At 54.6% G+C, this 26,971-nt stretch overlaps 1 protein-coding gene across 12 annotated transcripts in view; it reads left to right on the forward strand.

Annotated features, from left to right (window-relative positions):
* The window catches only part of RANBP3 (RAN binding protein 3), a 50,766-nt gene that overhangs the window by 18,383 nt on the left and 5,412 nt on the right, over nt 1–26,971 (forward strand). For 2 of the 12 annotated variants that reach the window (XM_005208857.5, XM_010806910.4), the window contains exons 2-13: nt 504–559; nt 5,619–5,807; nt 12,734–12,770; nt 12,857–12,943; nt 14,819–14,890; nt 19,208–19,273; nt 20,080–20,172; nt 21,293–21,411; nt 22,463–22,579; nt 24,243–24,346; nt 25,392–25,470; nt 26,506–26,608. In XM_005208857.5, the coding sequence (XP_005208914.1) occupies nt 504–559; nt 5,619–5,807; nt 12,734–12,770; nt 12,857–12,943; nt 14,819–14,890; nt 19,208–19,273; nt 20,080–20,172; nt 21,293–21,411; nt 22,463–22,579; nt 24,243–24,346; nt 25,392–25,470; nt 26,506–26,608 (1,122 nt within the window). 12 annotated transcript variants of the gene reach the window in all.

Genomic DNA, 26,971 nt, shown 5'->3' on the forward strand with positions numbered 1-26,971 from the left:
GCATCCCAGAGGGTTTCTCCCTTCAGCAGCAGCTGTGCAAGATGGACTTTTCAGTCCTCACAACTCCACACTTTTTCCTAGCGGGCGCTCACTTAGACGCCCAGGTGGAACGCAGAGCTGACTTGAGCAAAATAATCCTCCAAAGAGTGTGTGCCTCGTGGGCAGAGATTGTGGATGGGTTGCCCCCGGCCCCAGCTGGCCTGCAGATTTGAAAACAAACATTTTAAACCTAGGGACTTCCCAGTGACATGGCCATTCTAAGCCAGTCTCGAAACCGTTTATTGGTGTGTACATGCACACAGAAAGATGCACGTAGCTTTGCACGCTGAACACTTTGTGCATTTATAGCAAGAAACTGTTTTCTAGGTGATACGATGATCATTCGAGTTCCTAGTTTTATATTGGATTTGTGTTTTGTTTTTAACTTATCACAAACAAATGTAGCTGTGTTTACTGTATGAATATAGTGTTGGGGGGAAAAACACCGATTTTTCTTTTTGCAGAAAAGCCTGCCATTGCTCCGCCCGTCTTTGTGTTTCAGAAGGAGAAAGGACAAAAGGTAAGGGGCCGGTATGTTCTCCCACCCCCACTTCCCCCACTACCTCCCCCAGGACTCTTCCCCCAAAGGTCGCAGTGCCACCATGGGGCTCAGGGAAGAAGGCCTGGTGGCCTTAGGTTTACCACGGCCCAAGCTTAACAGAGGGTGCGTGGACAGGGCTCAGAGACCCTGCTTTAAAAAACAGAGAGAGTGCTTCTTTCTAATTTGCTGTAGAAGTACTGCTGTGCATCAGGAAACCTGGTAGGAGGGGGGGAAGGGGGCGGAGAGGGGAGGAGAGGGAGCAGTGCTGAGTAAGGAAAAACAGGACTTTTAACGCCTTTAGGGGAGTTTTCGGCCCCAGCCAACTTGGCGTAAGTGCATTTAGAATAATTGGCAGCCGGCTTGCATCATGTGTTCACTACCTGTCCTTAAAGGTTGCTTTTCATGTCTGGTTGGCTCTGTTGTTGGAGATACTTTGCCAAATTCCTGGTAAAGAGCTCACGCGCCTGGAGGGCGAGGCGGTGCCTTCCCACGTGTGGTCCTTGTCCTGTGTGGTCGTCCACCTTGAAGTCATCAGTCCGTGTCCCTCCCTGATGGGGCAGTGTGGAAGGTTGGGGTTGTGTCTCGAGTTAGTCGATGTTCTGTGGTGGCCCAGGCGTATATGGGGACTCCCCCTATTTGCCAAAAAAACGTGGACAGTGCCTGTCCTCGTGCCCGGGGACAGCAGGTGTGATGTCATGACCACCGCAAGGTCTCAGAGTGACCCCTGCACTGCGTTGACACCGGTATTCTGAAATCTGTGTGCGTCTTGTTAGTGAGGACAGCCTCTGAGGGGCCCCTCGGCTCTGGACTCATGACCCACAGACCAGGTGGGTCCTCCCGAAGGTGACTGGCTCTGAGCCTGGGGGCCGCTGGCAGCCGAGCCGCTGCCTGTGGAGCCTGCCCCATGGTCTGAGAAGAGGCCAGTCTTCTCCCTGTGCGCGCGGTGCAGCATTCGAGGGCTGTGGGGAAAGGCGCTAGTGTGGGGGGCAGGGGTGGGGAGGAGAAGCAGCTGCCCTGAGACCCCGCCCACCCACCCACCCACACCCCCTTGCAGGGTGTTTTCTGCATTATCTGCTGGGCTTGTTCTTGCATTAATCTTTCCCATTGTCAGTTCTTCTGCTGAGGAATCAGAAAACACAAGAAAAGTTCTTCCCTTTTTGCTTCTGTTTCCTGGGTCATGTTTTCTAGGTCCGTCAGCCTCTGCCGCCTCCTCCCCACTGAGCCCTGACCGATACCTGCAGTTTAGTTTCTCGCGCTTTTATCATCTTCCTTTGGAAGTTCAGCCGCTGTGAAGGGGCTGATGTGTTTCTTCTGGCTTTTAGAAGTAAACGTGTTTGGTTTCTGCTTCAGATATGAAAGTCACTTACTTTTCTCAGGTTTTCCATAAAATTGGGACTCTCTAGAATTTTAAATTTTACTGTGATTCTCTTCTGAACCACTTTTAGATTATCAACAAACTAAGGGCTGCCACAATTGTTTTTGTTAATAAAACTTTATTGGCGCACAGCCCCGCCCAGTGTGTACTAGGAGTTGTGGCTGCTCTCTCACTGCCAGCTGCAGCATGAAGGAGTTTGGACTGAGACCAGGCAGCCTGCAGATTCAAACATATTTAGCACCTGGCCCTTTATAGAAAAAAAGGTTGCCAACCCAGATTTGAAACAAGTAATTGAAATAGATAATTCTGAAGACTTTCCAACAATCAGCAGGATGAAAAACTAAAGTGTAACGTTTATTCAGCTGAACTTAAAATGCTTTTAAAATTACTAATTCTTATTTCAGTACTGTTTTCATGGTTGAGGTGGCTCTGTTGCTTTGTCAATTCAAAGGCCGAGTTACACTCATTACCTTCAGAAGGTTGATTCTAGTTATGCGAACAGGGTGAGGTTGAACCCGAAGAGTTGCCAACAGGATGCTCATCCTCATGAAAACGTGCACGTGCAAATATTGACTCCGTGCCAGCTCTAAATGGGCTTCTAAAAATAGCTGACTGTCAGCTCTTCAGATTCCGGCTCTCCGCTGCTGTCACACTTGTGTGACAAGATCACCGGAAGGGAGTGGAAAACCTCTGCAGCAGAGGCCAGGGAGTCCATGTGTTCATCAAGGCCCACATCTGAGCTGCCGAGTGGGCGGCTGCCCAGTAGACACGGGGCCTCCTCCTCTGCTGCTTGTGACCACTCGGGCATCAGGCGGGAAGGACGTGGAGAGGCCCGGACAGCTGGCTTGGTGTCTGTGTGGCCCCCGGGGCCAGGCAGGTGATGGTAAGGTGGGTCTGCAAGGAGCAGCCACCACACCTTCCTGGGACCCTCCCTGTCTTGCCGCTCTCTCAGCCCTCCCTGCTCACACAGCAGGGTTGGGTGGGAAACAGCAGGCTGCTGTTTTTTTTTTCCAAATGAGCTTTTTTGCCCTTTTTCAATTTTCTGTTTTGAAATTTTTGTCAAGTCCTCAGAGAAATTAAAAGGATGGTACCGTGGACCAGACCATTGGGAAGCCACCTTGGGTAAGCTTCACTGTTAACATCGTTATCATAAATGCTAGAAACACTCAACTGTAAGTTGTGCCCCCGACGGTTGTCCCTTAAAGACAGATGTCTCCTCGGAATTCCTCCCCATGGCCCCAGTGCCATGGTCACGCCTGAGAAAGTGATCATTAATTCAGAAACATCCTGTAATATATTTAGCCCAGATGGAAATTGTCCTGAGTGTCACCCACACAGCTATTTTCTGAGCTCCTTTTGGATCCACAGAGATCAAGGAGTCCCATTGTCACCTGTGGGCCCATTCCCTTCTTTTGGTAAGAAACCAGTGCACCCACGGGATGTACTCCAGGAGCCCCCAGTCCCCTTAAGAGGCCCAGCTGTTATTACCAAACCATGATCGAGATAAAAGATTTGAAACTGAGAAGAAAAAAGTTAGGCTGCCAACCCAGGCATTTTTGGTGCTGGTTTGGTGACAAAACCACCTAGAATTTTCTGTCCGTCCCGTAGACAGGGTTTGAGTTGCCTTCACAGCAAACCACAGATCGGTAGCCTGCCGGTGGCGTCCCTGGGTCTTGGGAAGAGTCCTCAGATCCTCCCATCGTTCTGTGTTAGAGCCTCGGGCAGCTGGAACTGCAGTCTTGAGGCCAAAACCCAGACCGAGTGCAAGAGCCTTTCCTGTTGCTTCCCTATGCCCGAGCTTCCTCAAGATGGCGCTCTTCACAAGACGCTTGCGTTTCCACGCGTTTGTGTTTTAGGGGCAAAAATGAAACCTTCTTAACTGCGACTTAGCAGTAGCAGTAACTGCCTTGAATGGAGACAGTTTTTTTCTTTTAAACAGGAAGAGAATTTGAATCTCCTTGTGTGGGTTGTTACACTGTTTGTGATAACTGAACGTTCCTTTCATTTACTTTATCTTCCAAATATTTGTTAATCTGAAAGCAGAAGACTTTGGGGTTGCCCTGGCAGAATAAAGACAACAAGCAGTTCAGTAAAAAGACAGAAAGCAGTTACAACAGCAATCTGCTGTTGGGCAGAAAGCAGAGTGTCTCTGACAAGGCTGGGAGGTAGCAAGCGTGTTCTGTGTGCGTGGCTTTTTGTCAGCCACCTATATTTTAAGATGATGTCAAAGGCTGCCAAAATCCCAATGTCTGACTTTAACAAACATGTTGAAAACCTACAGGCTCTGTCTTGGCTCTTTAGAGCTTACTTTCTTTGTCTAGAAGAAATACTCAAGACCCTAGGAGAAAACGCTGGGGTGGCATTTGTATTTCTTTTTGTTTCTCTGGTGTAGACTTCATCTCTGCCATGCTGCGAGGGCATTTGAACTTTTCTGTTTGAAAAGTGGGGATTGTTTTAAAAATCCTAGTTGTTCTGAGTACAGATGGACAATTTCCCAGGGAACTCTGGGTTCCTCTGGCTGGGTGTTCAGTCTCTGGCCATAAAGCAGCAGCAAGCAGGTGTGGGGCCCCGCCTCGGCGCCCAGCACAAGTTTGAAGAGCGGCCTGAGAAGGAAGGCCTTTTACACTGTGGATCTCCCTGCTTAAGAAGAGTCCATTTGGGTGACTTTTAGACATGTGGATGTGTTAACGTCATATGGCTTTTGCTTTTCCAAGAGTGTTTGAACGTTCTGTTAAATCTTTTATGTAGTTGCTTTCATCCAGCAAGCTCACACATTTAAAAATAGTCCCAAGTCTTGTCTAAAGAGGGTTCAGTCACTTCACAGGCAGGAGGAATGTGGCTGCGTCTACAGGGAGACAGGGTGGCCCTGTGGTCATTCAGTTCACAAAGTGAAAGAAGCCTGTAGTGGACAATGCCAGGTGGGAGGTTTGGGGACTGGAGCCCACCTGTTGGATCCAGGCCACCAGCTTTGCAACAAGCCACTTCCATAGAAACCCCTCCTGAACCCCAAGAACCGCCTCAAAGGATTCCGGCTTCCCCTTACTCTGGCTGTTTTCTAGATAAGGGCTGGCCCCGGAGACTCCTAGGCCGAGGGGCTCCCTCCTTCAGCCAGACCTCCACCCACCTGCCTGCTGATATAAAGCCAGCTCTCTGTGTCTCCGCCAGCTTGCTGGGTCCCCCCCACTTGCACTCACTGAGCAGGGATGCGTTCCCTTCCTCTCGGGTTTACGGGCACAGATGGGAGGTGCTGCCGGGGCTGCAGCTCCTGCTGAAGCCCCATCCCCAGCGGCCAGACCTGGTGCTGGTGCTCACCCCCCTTCCTGAGCGTGTCTGAGTGGATGGCTTACTAACCACAGGGGCAGTGTGGTCACTGAGACCATGTCCTCATGGCTGCCACCAGCAGAGGAGCTTCATGCCGCAGAGGCCGTCTGCCAGTTTTCAAAGCCTGGGTCTGACTTCCTGGACACCTTAGGAAGTGCCAAGTCTGACACTTGGCCCATGTTCAGCGCCCTTCTGACAGCGTGGAGGGCCGGCTCTCTTGGCCCGACCTCCCTCCCGGGCAGGAGCATCAGGAGATGCTCAACCTTTGAATCCCACCCCCTCCCCTGCCCCACATTGCAGGCTTTGTTTACATTGAAGGAAAATTGTCTTTTTTGCTCCCAGTCCTCTGCAGAGCAAAAAGACTTGTCGGATTCGGGAGAGGAGCCTCGGGGGGAGGCTGAGGCCCCCCACCATGGCACGGGTCACCCCGAGTCAGCTGGTGAGCATGCCCTAGAGCTTCCTGCCCCCGCTAGCGCTTTGGCCCGCGCTCCCGAAGCCCAGCTTCTTCCTTTTCCACGAGAACTGGCAGGGGTAAGTCCGCCTCCCCCTGGCATCCCCCAGCCCGGGGCTCCCAACCCAGACCGGCCCCTCCCTCTCGGCCCTCGCATCCAGACCCCGGGTCGCCGGCAGCTGGCAACAACTGAAAGATGACAAGGCTGTCTTCGGCGCCCTTTAATTCCCCCTGCCAAAAAGCCAGCAAGGAGCACGTCCCCTTCTACACTGAGACCTTTCTAGTCAGGGGAACATTCATCCATAGCCTGAAGCTAATCCTGTTAGTGAAAGAAGCGAGGGGCCAGAAGAGGAATTGAGGAGCAGGGTAGAACTCTCCACCTCCAATTCAGCCCCTTCTCCCTCCTTCCGTTTTTCCGTCTCTCCCTGAATTCGGGCTTTCAAGTTCAGTATCTTAGAAACACGAAAGGCTCCAGCTTCCTTGATCTGTAGGAAAAGGTGTCTAACGCCTGTTGCTTTACAAGACCGGTTGTGTCTGGACTGTGGTTGGGCTGTGAACTGCTTGTCTTCAATCAAAGCAGGAAGAAGAGCTGCTTCCTTTGAATCGGAGGGAGCCCCCTGAGCCCTTTTTCTTTGTATTCAGAAGGCTTTGGAAGATTATAGGTGGAGAAGACTGTGAAATCTCCAGAACAAGAGATGTCTGGAGTGTTTGGAGTTTGATAAATCGGGAAAGGTAAACATTGTCCTCCATTCAGGATCGAAAGCTTCATCCTCTCGGTGCCTAGTGGCAGAGCCCCCATTCCCACATCAGGGAGCAGCGACTCAAGAAAACAGGGTCCCGCCCCACCACACGGCACCCAGGGCGTCACAGCCCCAGCCCTCTCCCAGACCTTTAGTGGTTCCTTGTGTCACAGCGCCAGTCTCCCATGTCCTTGAGGAAACCATTGAAATTCAGCTAGAGCAGCCAGACCCTGGGATTCGCAGAAAGAAGTGATATTCAGCCGAGTGAGGCTGGAGCCAAATCTTAACATTTGGAGGAATCAGTGTGTGGTGGGAAAAGAAGAACCAGTCTGTCCCTGTTGGGGTCTGTCCTTTGTGGCCTGGAAGGGGGCTTGAAGGAAGGAAGCCCAGGAAAGATTCCAATCTGAGGTCCCCACTTGAGGGCCAAGAGCAGGAATTCAGAGGCAGTCATTTTCTGGGTTGGGCAAGAACAGCTGCTGGAACCTTCTCCTGAGTCGGGTGACAGCAGGCACGTGTTCCCAGTTCCCTGAGAACAGGTGGTATTTGTGAGGATCTGCCCAGGAAACGGGACCCCTCCACTGCTATCTGGGTTGAAGAGCGCAATTTGCGGAGAACCTCAAGCTGCAGAGGTCGAGGGTTTTCCGTGGAGGGTGGCAGACGGTGGAGGTGGTGTCACGGCAGTGGCCCTTCCAGAAGCCGGGCTCTTTCAGACCCCTTCCTGCTCATGCCTGTGAGACAGGGCCTTGCCTTCTCCCTGTGGCCAGTCCAGACACCGATTTCTGAGGCCCAGCCAACAGAACTCAGCTTCTCAATTCTTGTGGACTGTAGGTCAGAAGCTCTAATTCTGAGAAATGCAAGCAGTGCCCAGACTGAAAGACGCAAGGTCGAGGGCGATAGCGGGGAACGTGAAGATGGTTGTTATGTTGCTGTGGGAGAGGGCCTGGGGTGGAGGGGGGCTTGTTGCTGAACGTGCCAGCTTCATGGACAGGGCCATGCCTGTGACACACACCCGTGCATACCCTGGGTGGTTTTAACACAGGTACCTGGGCATCCCAGTTCCATCAGAAGTCCCAGCAGTGCCGCCGTCACACCATTTGTGACAGCTCTCAGCCATCCGGGGCTTTTTCTGCCTTTGGGGCACTAAGACACAGTAGAGTTTGTTCTTTAGGTCAATTAGGGTGTAGATAGACCCCAATCCCAGCTACTTCCTGGGCTGAGATATTTCTGTGGCGAACTCGGACTAGTTGCTCTTGCTTCAGAGCAGATTTGGCGCTCACTCTGTCTCACTCTGGAGTTCAGGAAACACCCACATGTAACCTGACAGGGCTCATCCCTCACGTTCAGCCTGTTCTTCATTCCACGATCCTTTGGGGGATTGTAAAACTGCGATATATTGCACACTGAATTACTGCCTATAAAGGGCCCTTATCATCTTTCAGTCTCATCAGAGCTCTGGCCATTGAAGCCCCAGGACCAGGAAACAGTCTCCTTATATCAGACCTCCTGACTCTCACAAGGCAGCTTGAGGGACACCAAACCACATCCAGATTAAGTTCTCCATTTGCCCTGGAGAAAGTGTTCCCAGTGCTCACCCTGAGCCTGGCTGAAGTCTGCCAACTGAAGTCCCAAGCCAAGGCACTACCGAGCCTGAAACATGTTACAAGCCCCACTGGGAAACCGAGAGAGTCTGGACCAAGTCCCCTGGCCAGACTGCTCCCCTGCCCGTCCTCTCACATGTGCACGGGCTTCGCCACTCGTCCACCCCTGCCGAGCAGTCACATCTTTGGAGGCTACCTCATTTTTTCTTTTTTTTCAGTGTCTGCCTTTTGGGTAAAAATCTCTGAGCTGGTTCCCTGAGTCAAAGGATAAACAGTGGTGAGTGGGCCTGTGGTCCACATGAAGGTGAGGCTGCCTTGGCAGGCGCCTCCCTCAAGTGGATCTTCATCCAGGTGTCCATTTTCCCGCAGTCACAGCAGCAGACTTTCTAGCTGGACTGTCCAGATGGGGGTCCATCCAGGTGGGGATCACTGAGTCCCCGCGCCAACTGGTATTTTCTGGAAGGAATATCCCTGACATGGTCTTGATTTCTCATCTTTTCCGGGAGGCCAAGAAGGTAGCCCTGCTCACTCCTGCTCACTGCCCGTTTGTCTGTGTCTCAGCTTCTTTGACACAGCCTCCTGCTCCTTCCCCGCCTCCTGGACTGGCCTGGCGCCTTTGTCCCCTCAAGGCCACCCACACCAGGCAGCCTCACAAAAGCCCTGTCTGGGGTGGGGGGTGCAAGCCTCAGTAAACTGAATACTAGTAATTGTCATCGATTCAGCCTTTACAGAGAGGACAGGAGCTTCTCAGTCCTGTGGCCCTATCCTGGGTCAGGTGTTCCCTCCAGTCTTGTGCTTGGTGACAGGGACATATGCCCTTTACAGGACAAGCTGCTTCTCCCCAGGGTTCCAGTGTGTTCCGAGAGGGTGGGCCACCCTCTCATGTAGGACCCGCTGCCACTGTGAAGTGCGCAGTCAGGGTGCCCTGATCTGAGCATCCCCAAGGTGTCAGCCCGGAGCCCACACCAGCAAGAGACGGCTTCTGCTGTGGAAAGAAGCAGAGAAGGATGTGGAGCTTCCACACCCCACTTCGGTCCTGACTGCTCCCCCAAATCACAGATCCTGAGAGCCTGCTCTCAAGACCTCCTCACGGTCATCCCTGGAGCAGCAGCTCCCAAGCTTTGGGCTACAGGTTGCTGGGCCCAGCCCCAGAGAGTGGAAGATAGCACGAGGCACCAGGCCTAGAGGCAAGCTCAGGCCTTCTCTGACGGGGGCCACGGGGTGGGGAGAGGCCAGACTGCAGCTCACACAAGCAGCAGAGGGGGCTTTCCAGCATGAAGAGCATCTCCCAAGGCAAGCTGAAGTGACTTGACTTCTGGCCGCCTGCGTCCTCATGCTGGCTCCTGTTGAGAATTACTGGCGTGACTGCTTCTGAGTCAGCTGTTTCAGAGCCCACAGGAAGTTCCAGCAGCTTCTGAAAGGCTCTCCCAGTGGAGGAGTCTCCTGTGTTGGCCTTCACAGGCCTCCGCCTCCCAGCCTGTCCAGGGCCAGCAGGCTGGCCACACGCCTGTGGGATGGTTCCGAGACTCGGAGCGTGGACTTGAGGTTCTCCTGAGGGCAGAGGTCTGGGAATGTCTTGTCTCGCCAGGTGCCCTTTCTTCTCCAGGTCACCAAAGGGGCTGTGCTGGAGGCCGGGGCTCCATCTGTGTAGCAGATGCTTGCTGAGCAAGTATCCTAGGTGTTGGGTGTGTGAGTTGTAAGCCAAACAGACAGGGTAGGGCCTCGTGGTAGCAGGAGGCACACAACAGATGGGCACAGAAGATCACTTCTCACTGTGAAGCCCAAAACAGAGTTGAGGCCCGGAGAGGCTGGAGGGTGGGGGTGGAGGAGCTGCTTCCTCTCGCTGGGTCATGGGATGGCACGTGCTCTTAGTTCACCCTGGAGGTGGTCAGGACAGCCGTGGGAGCAGCACGCACGCGGAGGAGGAACACTGAGGCGGAAACGGTGTCACCATGCCAGAAAACGGGAGGGAGACAGCAGGGCTGGAGTGTGATGGACGAAGGGGCCTAGTGTAGCAGGAGGCCACTTGGAGCCAGCAGTCCTAGGCCCCGAGAGTGCAGCTCAGAGGCCTGGGTACACTTCAGGGGAGAGGCTCCTGGCTCCCATCAAATTCTCAGGGAGACCCAGATCCCTGAGAGGCTTGGGGTGTCGCTGACAAGGATAAGCAAGTTAAGTGTTGTTAAAAGAGCCCCAAAGTATTCAAAGAAAAACTGACAGAACAAGGGGAGTCCAGAAATCACAGTCTTCTCCAACCAAAATGGAATGAAGTTAGAAATTCCTAGCAGAAGGAGCCCTGGAGCATTCACACCCATTCTGACCGGAAATTAGCCGGTCAGACGAGGGCCCCTTGAGATGGAGGTGGCGGAGGACCATCCTCCCCAGGAGCTGAGAACCAGGAGGACAGTTCTGGCCTTGCAGCTGTCAGGGCCCCCACTCTGCATACACTGCATACAGTGACTTGGCTGCTTCTCTGTGGCCAGCGAGCTCCTGGGATCCAGGTGCTTCCCCTGAACATGTGGTGAGCGAGCCCCACTGAGCACTGGGGCCAGACTCTTCCGGAACTTAGAGGCTAGCCGGGACCTGGAGCGAGAGCAGGGAGGGGTGAGGCCACAGCCTGAGAGATTCGCACCTGGGTGGCGAATTGAGAGGGAGGGTGTTGGTGAAAGAGCAGTGCCTACCGGGGCTGGCTGTTTCCAGGTCCCAGGAATCCTTCAAGAAGCCACAGGTGCCACGGGCCTCGGAGGCTGCCTGCCATGGGCAGGTTTGGTAGAGTTGAAATGCTTATTGAATGAAAAGGGGGAAAGAAGTTGAGGCCAGGACTCAGGGGCAGGGTAGCAGGGATAGTCTGGGGCTGGCAAGGCCTGCTGTAGAGGAACAGCGGGAGGAGACCGTAGAGCCTGTGCCTTCACAGTGTCACCCAGGGCAGGGGACATCCGAGAGCAACACCTGATGTCCTGGTGATGCGGGCACGGTTCTTGGCTGTCAGCTGCCAGCCCAGGCCCGTTAAATGACAGCGCTGCAGTGGTGCCTCTCTCATCGGCTCCCCACGGTGAGAGGGTGCCCCACCCTGGTCCCTCCCGTCCACACATCCCCTGAGCTCTGAAGCCCTGCTGCCTTGGGTGTGACACTCCAGGAGGTGAGCTTGCCAGGAGGGTGTGGGCGGTCCAGATGTGAGGCCACCCATTGACCCCTGCACCTTCATCCCTGCAGCGGAAGCACTGGCCGCACTGTCTTCCAAGCTTGGAGGTGGAAACCTGGGCCAGTGAAGCCGTTTGCCCCAGGTTCCACACTCAAGACACGGCTGACTAGCTCTCAAGCCTTTGAGAGGGAGTTGAGCGCCTTCAGGCTCCGAGCCCTGGCCACTGTCTTGTGCTCAGCTAGTGCCTGCCTGCTGAATCCTCCGGGGGTATTTTATTTCGTTTTGAGCCCCATGGTATGCTCACAGTCGCCCCGAGGACCACTGAGCCCATCGTGTTAGGAGGGTTTCGCGTTTCCCGAGCATGTTGATAGATGGTCTCTGATGGGGGCGGGGGTGCAGTTTGGGGTCCTTTTCTTCCTGTCCTTTAGGACTTGTCTGCAGACTCTGCCTACCGCCTCTTTTTGTCCAGCCTGCAAGCTAGGATGGTGTTCAGGTTTTTAAAGGATTGTAAAAACAAAGAATATACAATGTGTGGCCTGAATGGGGCCTGTGGAGCTGGCCCTTTACTGGAAAGCTCCGCCCCAGTTCTCGGGGGTCCCAGCCTCTTCCTCTGCAGCTTCCTTATTTTACAGCTTTTACCGAAGCCCTGCAGCTTGCAGAGCACTTTCACATGCATCATCTCATTTAATCCCTCACAGGCTCAAGGCAGGTGGTCCTTGTTTGGCCAAACTTAACCCCTGAGGGGCTTTTCTGAAAATAAGAAAATTGGCTCCCCTGCTTCCCCGTCAACTCTGGTGCCTGGGGCTGGGGGGTGCGCATGTTGACCTCTCAGAGTTCACTTTAGGCTGCTCAGCTCTGAAGAATCACAAGTCCCTGAGAGAGGATGTATCACCCCAGATGGGCCAGGGGTTCACTTTGAGCTTCTTAATTGCTAGTCATGCGCAGTCTAAAACCAGAGGTGGTTGGGGAGGAAGTTCTTCATCCACCTTTCTCTCAGCTCGTGATTGTTCAGCCGGTCTGTAGTCTAAGGTGCTGCACACTTGGCCCCATGGCAGCGAAGCACTCAGCTACTCTGGAAACAGCAGCCTCCCTGGAAATTGGGTTCCACACCAGGGGAGGTGCCAGGGATGGGGGCCCCCTGACCCAGTGTCCATGGCCCTGCTGCCCTTCAGGGTGGAGAGGTCACCTCGGCAGAATGGACTTCGGCCAGAGCCAGTTTTTCTCTTTGATTGGGGTGGGGGGTGCGGGGGACATGCCAGTGAGCAGTACCCATTGGAGAAACTTGGAAACTGATCCTGTGCCGGGAACATTCCCAGCTGTTAGGAGTCCTTGGCGCGAGGCCTGGCGAGGCGGGGGCAGAAGGTTCACGGGAGATTTTCAGGCATTAGGTCAAAAGTCCGTGACCTGGGCAACTGAACCCAAGCCTCACACCCTTGGAGCCGCATTTCGGGATCCATTGGTGGCGGAAGTCAAGAGCCACCAGGCCGTGTGGCCCTCTCTGATTACCCTGACGTGTGTTCTCATTTCAGAGGTCAGCCGGCGGCTCCAGCCCCGAAGGTGGAGAAGGTGAGGATATCTCTCAGATGTTTCACCAGCTTCGGTCGTAAAAGTGGAAGCAGCCTGATTTTTCTTCTCCTTCTCATTTTCTGTAGATTCTGACCGAGAAGATGGAAATTACTGCCCTCCCGTCAAGCGAGAAAGAACCTCCTCTTTAACGCAGTTCCCGCCATCGCAGTCAGGTAACAGTGGCAGGCCTTTACTGGGTGGTGAAGCGGCCGCGTTTGCAAGCCTGCTGCCCCCTGCTGTGCCTCCCACCCCTTGTGTGTCTCCAGTTATGGTCAGCCTGAGGCTCAGTTTTTTGGGGGGGCAGGAGTAAGGCTGGAGCTTGGCTGAGCGCAGCGCAGACACCCTCATCTGAATCAGTGACACAGAAGGGTGGGATGTCAGGACCATGTTTGGGGCTCTGACCATTAAGTGCATGTCCACTTTGTAAGGGCCGCTGGCTATGTGTGGACTGAAGGTGTGGGAAGTGGAGGGTCCCCCTCGCCCTTCAGCAGTGAGCCTAGTGCCCAGGGGGGCCAATTGAGAAGCCCAGACACACAGACAGTACATGGGGAGTCCAGCAGCCCTGACAGACACGTTGGTGGTAGGATGGCATGAACTCCCCAAGGAGGGGAGCTCGGGGGAGCCCAGACGGCTTGGCCAGGCTGGGCCCAAGGGCTTGGAGCCTCCGGGCCAGAACCAGGTCTGTGCATACACAGAGGCCAGGAGACCATCTGGTGGACAGAGGGGGGTTCCTGGGGTAGAGGGAGGCACTGGGGCTACTGAGTGGGAGGCTGTGCAAGCCTGGGGTTGCCGCTGCTCCTTGCAGTGTCAAAGCTGCAGCAGGGCCCCCCACTCCCCACCCAACCCGAGCATTGCCCAGTGCTCTCTGCAGCACTGGCTTTCACATGCCCTCCAGCTCCCTAGCTTGAAGTTCAGTCTTGGGAATTCACTTAAAACAGTTATAGCTGTGAGCCCTAAGGATGTCACTTTAGGAGAGAAAAGACTCTTGGAAGCTTAAAGAGTACGTGAGTGTCGTCTTACCATCACCCCGTGACACACCTGAGTTCATCATGCCTGTTCCCTGAACACTTGCCTTGGGCACAGCTGAACCCTTTTTCAGAACTGCAGGAGACAACTCCCACCACTCCCCACTCCATACAGGTGCTGTGGTTTGTATTGAGGAGTCCTCCTGACAGCTTACAGTCCAGGCTGAGGGTCCATCCTTTTTTTAAGGCTTTCTGCACGCTTGTTGCATGGGCCTTAATACAGGAGGGGCAGCGTCCACTTCCTGGCCATAGATCACATTCCTTCCCGCTCACTGCCCACTGCTAAGCCTCACTTTTTCCATCAAGAAAGTACAGCGGAGAAGAGAGGTGGTAGTCTGTGCTCTGGCTGTAGGCTGGAGAAACCAATGATCAGTGGACGTTAGACATTAGTCCTGTCCTCTGGCGCATTCCACCCTAGGGTTCAGCTTAGCCATCAAGCGTGTAAAGACAAGTGGTCTGCGTTCAGAGGCCTTGGCTTTGTGCTGCACTCTGATTCCACTTAGCTGCCTGCAGTCTGCACAGTTTGGTCTTCAGCCCCATCGTGTTGTTGCCTGGCCTGCAACCAGGGAACCAGTTGCTTTTGTAAGATTCTAAAAGGGCAGGTGGGGGAAGGCTGCAGCCAACCGAGCGCTGACTGGTGACAAGGAGCAGGGCCTGGGGTTCGGCCCCGGGGAGCATCTGCGTCCCTCCTGGCCGTGCTCTTGGGGACGCATGGGCAAGGCAGGAGGCCACAGCAGCCCAGAGTCGACAGCTAGGTGTCAGGCAGATTCAGGCTATTCTGCTGGACACCCATGTTTCAGGGCTGTAGGAAGAGTCCCGGGGTTTCACTTTTGCTAGAGTGGCTGAAGGCCAGGTTCGTGATGCTGACCCCCCACCCCCACCCCCACCCCCACCCCCCGCAGCACCACAGTGGGGCCTGGAGATGACCCCTCAGGTGCGAGAAATGCTCCCAGGCATGTCTGTCCTGCCTACTCACACTGTTTTCCTCTTGTTCCTCCCCTGCCTGCACCTCCTTGTCGACAGTATCCAAAAACAATGTTTTTATGCCATCCACCTTCTGCGAGCCATCTGCAGGCAATTCTGACTCAGAACCAGGTGAGCCTTCGCGTGCCTTTGCCCTTCACCAGCTGGTCACTGGGGGTGTCCTGGGATGAAAAGCACTTGCTCTTGTAAAACACTGTCTTAAACGAGGGTAAGCAGTTGGAAATCAGCACTCTTTTTCGGTTCATGTTTCCCAACTTTCAGTGGGCAGATTTAGAATCCAGTGTGAGGCTGACTTCTGTGGCCCTTAATTTTGGTTTCTGCAAGCAGGGTCTAGTTACAGGGAGCTTCAAGTCCCTTTAAAAAAAAAAAAAAAGACAAAAGCAAACACACACACAAAAAAACCATAGTGAAATACAGTACTCGTTTTTCAAATTTTTACACAAACATTGTACCTCTGTGTCATTAAAAACTCGGAAATACATAGAGTGAAAGAGTCCTCCTGTTCATTTCCCTCCACACTGCCATCCCCATGGTCACTACTCTGAAGTTTATGTAATTTTCCAGACCCCTTCTCTGTGTATTAAATTCTCACACTGACTAATATTACTTAGATCTGTTTAGATAAATATATTTAATCACAGCTTTAAAACTTTACAGCGAATAGCTTGATCCTTTCTGAAGAATGTGGAGCCTTTTCCTTTTTCGGTCCTTCACTGGAGAACCAGCTCCAAGATTTCCTGAAAGTTTCTCCCGCGTGGCTGGAATTCCTCATAAAAGATTTAATGAGCGAACATAACCATCCGAATTCTGTAACCCAACCCGCCTTGTATAAATTCACTGCTGACTTCAAAAGCAAGGCGAACTCAGTCAGCCTCTGGCATAAGGGCGCCGTGGGGGGAGAGGCGAGCTGTAACTTTGAGGGTTGATTTGATGGCACTCTTTCAAGCGGTTGAATTTGTTCTGACTCCAGAGGCAAACTGTTCTGAGCTGACCCCTTCACGGGGCCTGAAAGGGAGCTAGGTGACTTTTTGTTTTTAATTTGGCCGCGCTGTGGCATGCAGGATCTTAGTTCCCCAACCAGGGCTTGAACCCAAGTGCTGTGCATTGAAAGGTGGATTCTTTAACCATTGGACCACTGGGAAGTCCTGAGGAGCTTGGTTCTCAGGGTTCTTTAGGGCAGGCCTGGGCACCGGCTTCGTGAGTCCCGTTCGGGACTGTGGGGGCCAGGTCATAAAAGGTCAGCCTGGTCCCTGGTCCCCTCTGCGGTGTGCAGTGGGGACAGGCTGACCTGTCCACTCCACAGAGTGAACTGCTCAGCTCCTTGCCTGCCTGCCTTTTTATTTTTTTTAGCTTTTATTTTGAAAGAAAGAAAAAAATGTAACCTTAAGAATAATAAGGTACTTCTCCATCCCACTACCTAGAGACCCCATTAGATCTTCCCCCAGGCACCCTAGCGATGAGCAAAGGCATCCCGTTCTGGCTCCTGCGTCACACACCTCAAACAGTCCCTCGGCCTCGCCTGGTTCTGCCAGTGGGTTGTAATCCGTTGTCACTAGTATTTATCTTCACATTCAGTTCTTACTTCAGCGTCAGTTCATTCTAATGGTCCCCGATCTGGCTGGTGGAGCCCCGTCCAGCAGGTTTCTGTGCTCCCCGGCCGTGGCCCCATCCTTCTCTTGAGCATGCCCTTTTCATCTTGTCAGAGGGGGTTCTAGGCTCATCATCTTCTCTCCCTGTCCTCAGTGGGGTCCTGGCTCTGCTTGGTGGAAGTGGTCTCTTGGAACCAAGATCTGAGTGCTCGGCCCACTGCGCTGCTGCTGCTCCCAGGCCCTCTCTGTACCCATAGCTGGGAACACGCATGGCTGAGAGCACATACATACATATACGCGTGTACATACACATGGACCTCTTCACACACGGGCACTCACGTCTGCTTGTGGTCTGTGTCTCTGCTGCTCTGTCTGTGTGTATAGGTCACCCCAGTTCATGTGGATACTTCCCGTCCAGTGCCGACAAGGTTCATGATATGAAACCCTTCTTCATATTTCTTCCTCTTTCCTGACAGAAACCTGCTCCCTGTCTCCTCAGTGTGTTGTTGCTTGAGCCCCTACCAGGGAGCCTCCTCTCAGATTCTCTCTAGCTTCTGGTCCGCACCAGGCTAAATTCTGATCTGTCTTCCTGGTTTAATCCGAGAGTTCCTGGAATTCCCTTTGGAGCCAGTGTTGCCCTCTCAGACATCACTTGGGGTCTCTCTGAGGCAGGGCAGGGAAACCTGTTTGCTTGGGTGTGATTTCAGAGGAGGGCAGAGGCTGCCCTATTAGGAGTGCTTCTCTCCCACAGCAAGCTCCTATTGTGGGGGCCATGCGTGTGCCCTTGAGAGAACACAAGTGCAACGGCCTGTGCACTCCTATGAGCCAGGCATGCATGCTAGGGCTCTGACCACCTCTCCATTACACACTGACCTTGCTGCAGAGGGAGCTTCCAGAGGCCACAAGCAGAGAGCACATTTATTCTAGTGCAGATAGAGGCCCTGCCCCGTAAGTGTCCCCCTGCTGCTCTGGGCCCCGCCATCTTTCTGTCCAATGTTCCCAGTCACGTGAGGCATGTGGTGCGTCAGTTCACCTCAGCATTCAGGGTGGACGTCCTGTGTATCCGTGGGCAGGCCAGCTCCAGGCTGGGTGGCGGTGGTGTGTCTGTGACTCTCCAGGCTTGTTGCCCCTGCTCAGGGTCGACCCTGAGGGTTAGCCTGTCAGAGCAGAGTGGTGAATAGTAGTCGCAGTATGAGCATTGCAAAGCCAGCTCCGAGGACCTTCTAAAATTACCTCAGTTGTGAATTTTACCTCAGTCTTTTTCAGTGTTTCTAAATTGCCAGTCGTCGTCTTAGTAACCCTGAGCTCTAGCAATGTAATTCAGCATCTCCCTGCCCAAGAGGCCCACCTGGAAGCGTGTTTTCCCCGCATCCTGTGCTGTCTGGCTGTTGAAGCCTCTCTCCGGAGGGACCCCAGCTCCAGCAGCATGGGCTCCCTTGTGCTGACCAGCAGGGGGCATCACTCTTGTGAACCTGTGTTTGCCTGAGGAGAGCACAGGGCCCTCCTGCCTGATGGGGAGTTCCGATTTGACTTTCGTACCTAATTAATTGTGTGGCCTGATGAGTTGTAATTGTGGTGGTGTTTCTGTGAACAACTGAAGGGTGTCTAGTGCAGCTGAAGGGTTGTATACCCACCACCATAATTAATTTTAGGATGACTGTCTCTCCAAAAAGAGACCCTATGCCCTTGGGCAGTCACTCCCCACTTGGTCTCCCCAGCTTCTGGCCACCACAAATCCACTTTCTGTCTCCATGGATCTGCCTGCCCTGGACATTTCTTGTGACTGGAATTGCACAACTGTGTGACCTTTGGGGACATCTTTCCATTTCTTTAAGTCTTCGCTTTCTTCCAGCAGTGTTTTATAGTTCTTACTGGTCACGTTTATTCCCGGCTGTTATAAGTGGAGTTGTTTTCTCAGCTTCATGTTTGAATTATTCACTGCTCGTGTCTAATAACACACATGTGATTTCTGTGTATTGAGCTTGTTCCCAGCGACCCAAAAAGGGTTTTTCTCACGGGTTGGACCTTAGCACAAAAGTGAGGCCATCCTTTGACTTTTCTGGGGACAGACTTGTGGTCAGGAGTGGCGTTAGCCTGTCTCCCCTACTCCCTAAGATGGGCCAGTCACGAGGATGCAGAATGAAGGGATCTAGGTGCCCCGGTGGCTGAGCCGAACTGGGCTCTGTCTGAACCTTGGCTGTCAGTCCCAGACCCCATCCTCAGAAGGCCCCCCTCCTCCTCCCGGGCCTTCCTGGCACATCTGGAGAGAGCAAGCCTATCGGCCTCCTTTGATTTTTCACCACAGAAAACGTGTCTCATTTCCCGGACATCTGCTGTAATGGCAGGACTTTTCCTGATAGCAGTTGTGTCCTCTAGGACAGGGAGCTGGGTCCCAGGGAGGGCCAGTCTTCTGGGGCTCCCTGATTGTCCTTGGGGCCCTCAGGCCCTGTAGGCAGCTGGGTAGACGGGTGGAGGCCTGACCAGTCCTGCACTCACCCTGCAGTCTCTGCTGCTGGCAGTTCTCCTAGAGCCACCACTGCCTGCAGCCCTCTGGCCTCCTCCCTGGGCTGCCCCGCAGACGGGACTGGACCAGCCTCTGCTTCGCTGTTTGAACTTGGAAATATTTGCCCTGGTCCCTCCGACTCCATGGGCAGAAGTGCCCCCCGCCCCCACGCTCAGGCAGTTATAGAAGTGCCCCCTGCCCCCACGCGACGTCCCTGGTTCTCCAGGCCCACAGCCACTGAAGCCTAGATCACAGGCTTCGGCCGCCCCAGGTCCCTCCGGCTTTATTGCTCTGCCCCAGCAGGCCTGCTTTTCATCTTTTGTTTTGTGCTTGTAGAGGAAAAGAGCAGTGGGTTCCGGTTGAAGCCGCCGACGCTGATCCACGGCCAGGCCCCCAGTGCAGGTAGGTGTCTGCTGTCGAGGAGGCGAGCGGGGCAGCAGCCTCCCAAGTGCCAGTGCACGCTGGGCTCCCTCTCCGGACACTTGAGCACCGAGATTGCCCTCAGATCAGGAGGTGCTCCATCCAATGAGCCCGCTGCCCAGAGGAGGAGGAGGCGGGGAAGGATTAGGCTCGGCTCGGGGTGGGGCATTCAGGCTCTGTGCACGGCAGTCCTCGGTCATTGGACTATCTCCCCAGAGCATTCTGGCCACAGGGTTAACCCAGAGTAGCAAAGTGGCCATGAGTGAGCAGGGCCCAGGCTCACTCATGTGGGTAGCCCGTCCAGGGCCGGGGACGTTCTCCTGGTCCTTGCCCCATGTTTGGCAGAGGGATCTTCTCAACGTGGCATTTTGAGAAGCACATGTAAGGAGTACCTTTACGTGACCTCTTGTGGAGTCCTAAACTCTGAGAGGTCAACCATGGCTTCACTGCTTTCCCCTCACCGTCTGCCCTTGACCTGCAAGACCAGCTGTCCTTTGGTTCCCCTGTAGTGTTAACCATACTCCATGGATTAATCTACAGGCAAGATCTGTTTCACGGAGTGTTTTATTGAACGGCGTATAAAAAGAACAATGGCTGGAATGTGTGTGCCTAACTGTAAAGAAAATAGCTTGAATTTTCTTTCTTTACTGTACTTCCTGTAAAGCCCAGCCTAGGAGGGACGTCGCGTGGGGGCAGGGGGCACTTCTATAACTGCCTGAGCGTGGGGGCGGGGGGCACTTCTGCCCATGGGGTCGGAGGGACCAGGGCAAGCCAGCCTGTGTCACCAGGTCTGCCGAGCCAAAAGCCCAAGGAGCAGCAGCGCAGCGTGCTTCGCCCAGCGGTATTGCAGGCCCCGCAGCCAAAGGCGCTCTCACAGACAGGTGAGTCACAGCCCCCAGGCCAAACTCGCACAGGAGGGCAGTCACTGTCCCTTGCTGCCGCACCGAGGCTCCCAAGAGCCGGGTCCCACCCCGGGCACGCAGCTCAGGACTGGAGGGGTGACCGATTAGAGGTCGTCTCACCTCACTCCCCACCTTGAGATGTGACTCCTAAACCGTGTTTCCATTACATCCACATACCCGGTGTGGTTTGCAGTTGATCTGTAATTTTTTAATCATGATAGGCTTTTCTTCTTAATCTTTCCCTGCAATTTAAGAACTCCTCATCGGGAGCAATGCCACAACCCACCTGGGAGAAGCAGTTGGTATTTATGAAGCATTTTAATTACATGGAAAACTGTTTGGTCTAACACTGAACAAAGCCAGATTTGAAGTTGTGCAAGTCACATGGTTGCAGCTATTTAAAAGGGAAAAGTGAAATGTTAGTCACTCGGTTGTCTGACTCTTAGGACCCCATGGACTGTAGCCCGCCAGGCGCCTTTGTCCATGAGATTCTCTAGCCAAGAATACTAGAGTGGGTTGCCATGCCCTCTTCCAGGGGGTCTTCCCAACCCAGGGATCAGACCCACGTGTCCTGCATTGCAGGTAGATTCTTTACTGTCTGAGCCACCAGGGAGAGGAGTGCATAGAAAAAAGACTTCATTAGTAAAACTAGTTTTATAAAATTTATAGTTATTCTCCAAATACGTTCTCTGTTTTCCTCCTTAGTAGTAGTATGTCTAAATAAACTGAAAATTCACAGGGTTCTTCATAGAATTACAATAATAGATTCTCAGTTTTGTGAGGTTTTCGTTTGGTATTTGGGTTTTTCTAACCTAAGAATTTCATTTTCAGTATTGATTCCGTATCATTTTTCTTTAAGCATGTTATCTTTTCAGTTTTCTTGCTGCACTCTGTAGCATGTGGGATCTGAGTTCCCCAACTGGGAATCAAACCTGGGCCCCGTACAATAGAAGCACAGGGTCCTAACCGCTGGACCCCCAAGGAAGTCACAGATCCTCTCCTTTAAAAAAAAGACCCTCCACTGTTGGGCCCCAGTGGTGGGCAGGGGCAGTAGAGGTGGTCCAACCTCTGAGACGCCCTCCGTCTTTTTTTCCCACAGTCCCGAGTAGCGGCACCAACGGGGTCAGCATCCCAGCAGACTGCACGGGGGCAGCAACATCAGCCTTACCTGACAACCCAGCCCAGAGAAGTCCATCTGATGAGACGCCAGCACTTGAGGTCTGTCCTCGACGGGGCAGGGAGCGTGCCACATGTGAGGCCTCTCGGGGTATAGCTGAGCACGTGGGCTCTAAGCCACTTTGGGCCGTGTCTGAGCTGGCCTGTATTCAGGCTGCCTGATTTGCCCAGAGGGATCCTTGGGTAACTCCAGCTGACTGGCCAAGTCGCCAGGCTGCCAGGACCCCATGCTTGGTTCTGAGGGAAATGGGCCACGAGCAGGGCTGTGCCGCTAAGGGGGCCTGCGGCCCTCCACGGAAAGCTGTCTCCTCACCCTCTCACACAGCCAAGCAGCTCCTAGGGATTCGTACACACGCTCTGCTTCTGGTGGCAGAAGTGTGCCTGGGTGTTGGCTCAGAAATCGTTTTTTAGAAAAGAAGACGAGTTCTGGGATTCTATAGGCCAGTTGTATTTCCCGGTAGCATTGCACAGCATCTGGAAAATACGGGACATTTAACGAAGAGCCTGCATTTGTGGTTGGCAAGTCGGACCTGAAACTCGAGCTGCAGTCACACATAACCCGAGGGTCCACGTGCAGAGACCACTTGCACCCGTGTGTTTATTTCCACTCCATCCATTTGGGCAGATACAATGCTGCCTGGGCTTCTCCACCTCCCCGCCCACGCCCCCTACCCCCACCAGATGTTGAGGCTCAAATGGGGAAAATGAGCATGTGCAATTCAGTCTTCATACGTCCCTGAGCCCCCCACCCTCCAACCACAGTCCGCAGAATTGGAAGAGGAATCGTTCCCATAGCCTACAGCTTCTCAGAAACTGGTGGCCAGGGTCTCCAGGGCAGTGAGCTTGAGGAAGACCCAGAAATGACCCCAGCCCACCCATCCTACTCCCCACCATCCTTCACCAGCATCCCCAGTGACAAGGGCACTGCCCAGAGCTTGCCCCATCCTAGGTGGTCTCCCCAGCACCCCCCACCCAAGGGCCTGCACCACAGGATTCATGCTGAGCAGATGCAGGGGCATGAGACAGCTCATCTTGCATCCTAGGGCTGGGGTGTTCCTGCTTCTCAGCTATCCTGTTTGCTTGTTTTAACCAGGAGAAGTCCCAGAGAAATGAGTCTAGCAATGCTTCCGAGGAGGAGAACTGTGAGAAGAAAGAGCAGGGGGCCCAGCAGGCATTCGTGTTTGGGCAGAACTTGAGGGACAGAGTGAAGGTAGGTGGTTGGAGAGCCCGGTGAGCTGGGGACTAGTGAAGCAACCTGCCTGTGCCTCCCCCAGCTTCATTTTCCCAGAGATGGGGAGCGGGGCTGTGTCCAGGGTGGTACCATGCTGCGCTGCTGGCCGCACGCCACCCCCACCCCCTATGTGGAGCTCGGCAGGGCTCCCAGCAGCCAGCCCCCTCATGCTCCAGGAACAAGGTCAGGGAGGTGACTGAGCCCTGACAGCTGATGTTTTTACAGCGAAGGAACGAGCAGAATGTTAGTATCTGATGCTTTCAACATCTCCAGAGACTCTTATCCTTACTGAAGAGTTTCTCAGCACTGGCAGTGTTTAGACTGGATCCTTCTTAGGCTGTTCCCCAGTGCCGCCCTCTGGATGCCTTTCCCTGCCAGTGCTGACCACGGGAAGCATTCCCACTAGTGCTGACCATCCCCTGAGGGCTACATCACCCCCAGTGAAAGCTGCTGCCGTTTGTTTTCAAGTAGGACAGCTGGGACATCACTTTGTTCTCTCCCCAGAAGGCAGCAGGCTCTGCCCCTCCTGGCTGCCCCCAGCTGTGTTGGTCTGCTCTGGGGGCTTTGAGTCGGGGGTGGGGAGCTTGTGGCCATGGCAGGGACTCTCAGTTGGGGACCGTGCTCTCTGGTCCTCTGGGAGACCTGTCCCAGCCCTGGGTGCAGAAGGTCCCTCTGCACCATGGACATCAGCTCATCTGGCAGGAGCTCCTGGAGGCTGGGTCTGGGGACACCAGTCATTGTCACAACTGGAGAGTAGATGCCACTGATGCTAAGTAGGTGGAGGCCAGAGATGCTGACCAACACACTGCAGTGCCCAGGAGGCCCCTCCCCACTCGGAACCATCTAGGTGCGGGGTCAGTGATGTGGAGGGTGGGGAGCCCTGAAATGAGGAGACCAGAGTCTGGGGTGCAGGGAAGGTGTCCAGCCGCACTAGCTGCTTCCTTTGGTGCCCACTGTCCAGCAGAAGCACGGATGCCCCCAGAGACACAGAAGTAGGTGTTGATGTTGCACAGCTTCAGGCAAAATAACGAGTCCTTTGGCAGCTGCTCCCTTCCTGGAGCAGGAAGCAGGAAAAGAGAGACCTGGGCCTTCAGGTCGAGTCTTCCATGCTGCCTTGAGATTGGGGTGGGGCAGCGTCTCATGGAGGCCCCTGGGTCTCAGGGCCACATCCCGGTTTCTGCATGGGGAGTGACTTGAGGTGTGGTTTCTTAACCCCTCTGAGCCTCTGCTTCCTCTTTCAGAACATGGTCGCTAACACCCACCTCACAGTGTTCCCAGCAGAATTGCATTGGAGAATGTGTTTAACCATGGCAGCACGACAGTTAGCTTAAAAGAAGCCTCAAGAAATGAGGCTTCTGTTTATGATGAACCCTTTAAAATATGAAATTTGTACATGATCTGTGATCTCTTGGTACAGAAGCATTGGTGGAAAATGCCAACAGGTTGCCAGCCTGAGTTTTTTTTAAACAGAGGAGAAAAGGCTGCCCAGCACCTCATGGGCTGTTTTTACATCTTAACTGTAACCCCCAGGACGCATGCATGTAGATGGAGCTGTGTGTCACACAGGGCATGTACAGATGGGCTGAGCTGCTGAGGCCCTGAACATGCCATCCCCTGAGCAGTGTTTCCTCTTATTTCCCAGTTGATCAATGAGAACACTGAAGTGGCAGACATGGAGAACGCCGGACACCCCAGTTCAGAGACGCCAGCTGCGACCAACTACTTCCTTCAGTACATCAGCTCCAGGTGTGCACCTCGGGCTGGTGCCTAGCCTTGCTCGGCGAAGCCTCTGCCTCAGGGGGCCCACGGTCACCCGCTGTCCCTGGACCAGCCCAGTCCTTCCTCGGGAGGGTGGGGGGCCCAGGCAGCCAAACTCCAGTCACCTCCAGCCCTCCTTCCCTACTTGGTGGAGGTGTGGAGGGTCCAGGATTGGGGGCCAGGGCGGGAGGCACTGCAGTGGACAGTGAGGCAGGACTGCAGTCCTGTGGGGTTGTCCAGCCCATCCTGGGAGTGACCTCTGTCACCAGGTGCTGGATCCGGGCTCCCTGTTGGCGCTGCTGGCGGGGGCGTTCACCCGCAGCCAGGCTGCTGGGGTGTCTGGGGAGGAAGGCACACCCTGCCTGGGAGTTGGGCCAGCAGGGCAGGCACCGTGCAGACGCCAGCCTCCAAGAGGCCTGGCGGGAACAGTGACCTGCTGTTCAGCAGCCGGGCCCCCAGTTAGTGGAGCACATCAGTTATTTTAAGACATGTTTTATGCACCTCAGTGTTTCCCACATTGGGAGGCGTGTGCAGCCTATGATGTCTTAATCTGGATGAAGTGTGACGGCCATAGCAGCGGCCATTTGCCGAGAGCTCCCCAAGGGCCATCGTTTGTCACCCCCCTGCAGCCTGGTAGGAGGTGTCACCTCCTTGGTGTGGGGCCGGGGGAAGGGCCCAGAGAGCTGCAGCACATCTCGGGGGCATGTCTTCGGGGAGTGGGCAGATGGCCCCTGCACTCCGCCTCTCTGTGGTGCCCTCCTATGGGGGTGGGGGAATGGGCGTCCGCTGTGTCACACAGTGACTGAGCAGTTGGTGCCAGGCAACTGGAACCAAGGCTTCCTGTCTGCCTCCTGGTGGGGCCCAGCCCAGAGCCTGTGGGGGCCTGCCCCTGGCGAGGCAGACCGGCCCACTTGGCCTTGCGGGGCCTCGGCTGCTTTCCGCTCCAGCCGTGCGCATTGTGTGTGCAGGCGTGCACGCCGCTGGCCCTGTGCCCCTGCTGCCCACACTCACTCAGAGTGCGTCTCCTCTGCAGTTTGGAGAACGCAACCAACAGTGCCGATGCCGCCAGCAGCAAATTCGTGTTTGGCCAGAACATGAGTGAGCGCGTGCTGGTGAGTGACCCGGTGAGGACGATCCTTGGGGCCCAGAGACTTTCAGAGCCACCCGCAGGTCACAGGGGCACGGGGTGTGCCTGCTGTGTCATGTCCTGTGACATTAGAGTGCTGCCTTTTGCCGAGTAACAGAAAGAAGACCCAACTCAGACTCAGCCTAAACAGCGTGCAGGGGCAGGAGGGACAGACCTGGTGGCCCAGGGAGGCTGTGCAGGAGCCTGGGTTGCGCTTCCTGTCATTACTCATCTCAGGGCAGGGTGGGGACAGCTGTCGGCCAGAGCACTCAGCTGTGTGCTGCTGGGATCACCACGAGCCACCTCTGACGCCAGGGGAGGGTGGCCCCACCCGGACTGTGAGGCCACAGCACGGAGAGGGTGGTAGGGATGGCAGCCTCGGACAGGCCCCCACAGTGTCCCCTGCACCCATAACACACAACACCCTCGGGTCGTCTTCTGGCCCTGGATGGGCTTCTAGAATTGTCACCTGCTTCCTTATTTTTTTCCTTTTATTCCCCCAACCATACATTCCCACTCCCATTGTGTCCATTTGTGAGGGTGGCTCAGGTGCTGTCGGGGGCTCACCTGACTCCTGGCACCTTGGTCTCTGTGTTTATTATGCTGAGGAACTCTCTGCTTCTTTTCTTGAGTATCAGTAGTGTCCTTTTTCGATTACAATGAAGTAGTCAAAGAATTGCCTCACAGACCAAGGTGACCAGGTGGCCTGTGGTCAGTTGGTGGCCCCCGCCTCCGGGTGATGCCACAGAGGCTCCAGAGGCAGTTCACATACAACGTCCAGGATAGGCCTGTGTCTAGGGTGTTGTCTGAGGATGCTCGGTGAGCACTGAGTGGAGAGGGACTGGGTCTGAGCAGGTCCCCAGGCTCCAAGAGGGAAGCTGGCCAAGAGAAACCCTCTGCCCAGAAGAGAACGTGCCGAGAGCCACCTCCCAGCAGAGGGGCCTCCTGTCCGCAGCGGTCAGCCCACTGGGACCACCTCCCCACATACCCACCTTCTTCTGTATACCTTTACTGCCCACAGAGCCCGCCCAAGTTAAATGAACTCAGCTCAGATGCCAACAGAGAAAACACAGCGGCAGAGTCCGGATCTGAGTCCTCGTCCCAGGAAGCCACTCCTGAGAAAGGTAGGCCTTGGTCCTGTCCAGGAGGGTGGCCAGGGACACTGTGAACCCCAGCCCTGGGTGCTGGCATCCAGTTAGCAGAAGGGGGCTTGGCCAGCTCAGGACAGCCAGGCCCAGGCACTGCCTGGTGACCCAGAATGGGATGAGGTGTCTGTCCCCAACCGAGGCAGCTGAGGGGGTGCTCTTCAGCACCCTCAGAGGTCTCGCTATCTTCTGTTCTCCCTGGAGCCAGGAGAGTGGGAACTGGAGCTGTGCTGGCCGCTCCCGGCAGAGTCACAGGGTGCATTAGCAGGGTCCCCTGTGGGCCAAGGTGTGGCTCCCAGAGGCACTGGCCCCCTTGGGGTGTCCCATGAGGTACACCATCCC

Source organism: Bos taurus, chromosome 7 (genome assembly GCF_002263795.3).
Source record: "Bos taurus isolate L1 Dominette 01449 registration number 42190680 breed Hereford chromosome 7, ARS-UCD2.0, whole genome shotgun sequence".
NCBI classification, from domain to species: domain Eukaryota; kingdom Metazoa; phylum Chordata; class Mammalia; order Artiodactyla; family Bovidae; genus Bos; species Bos taurus.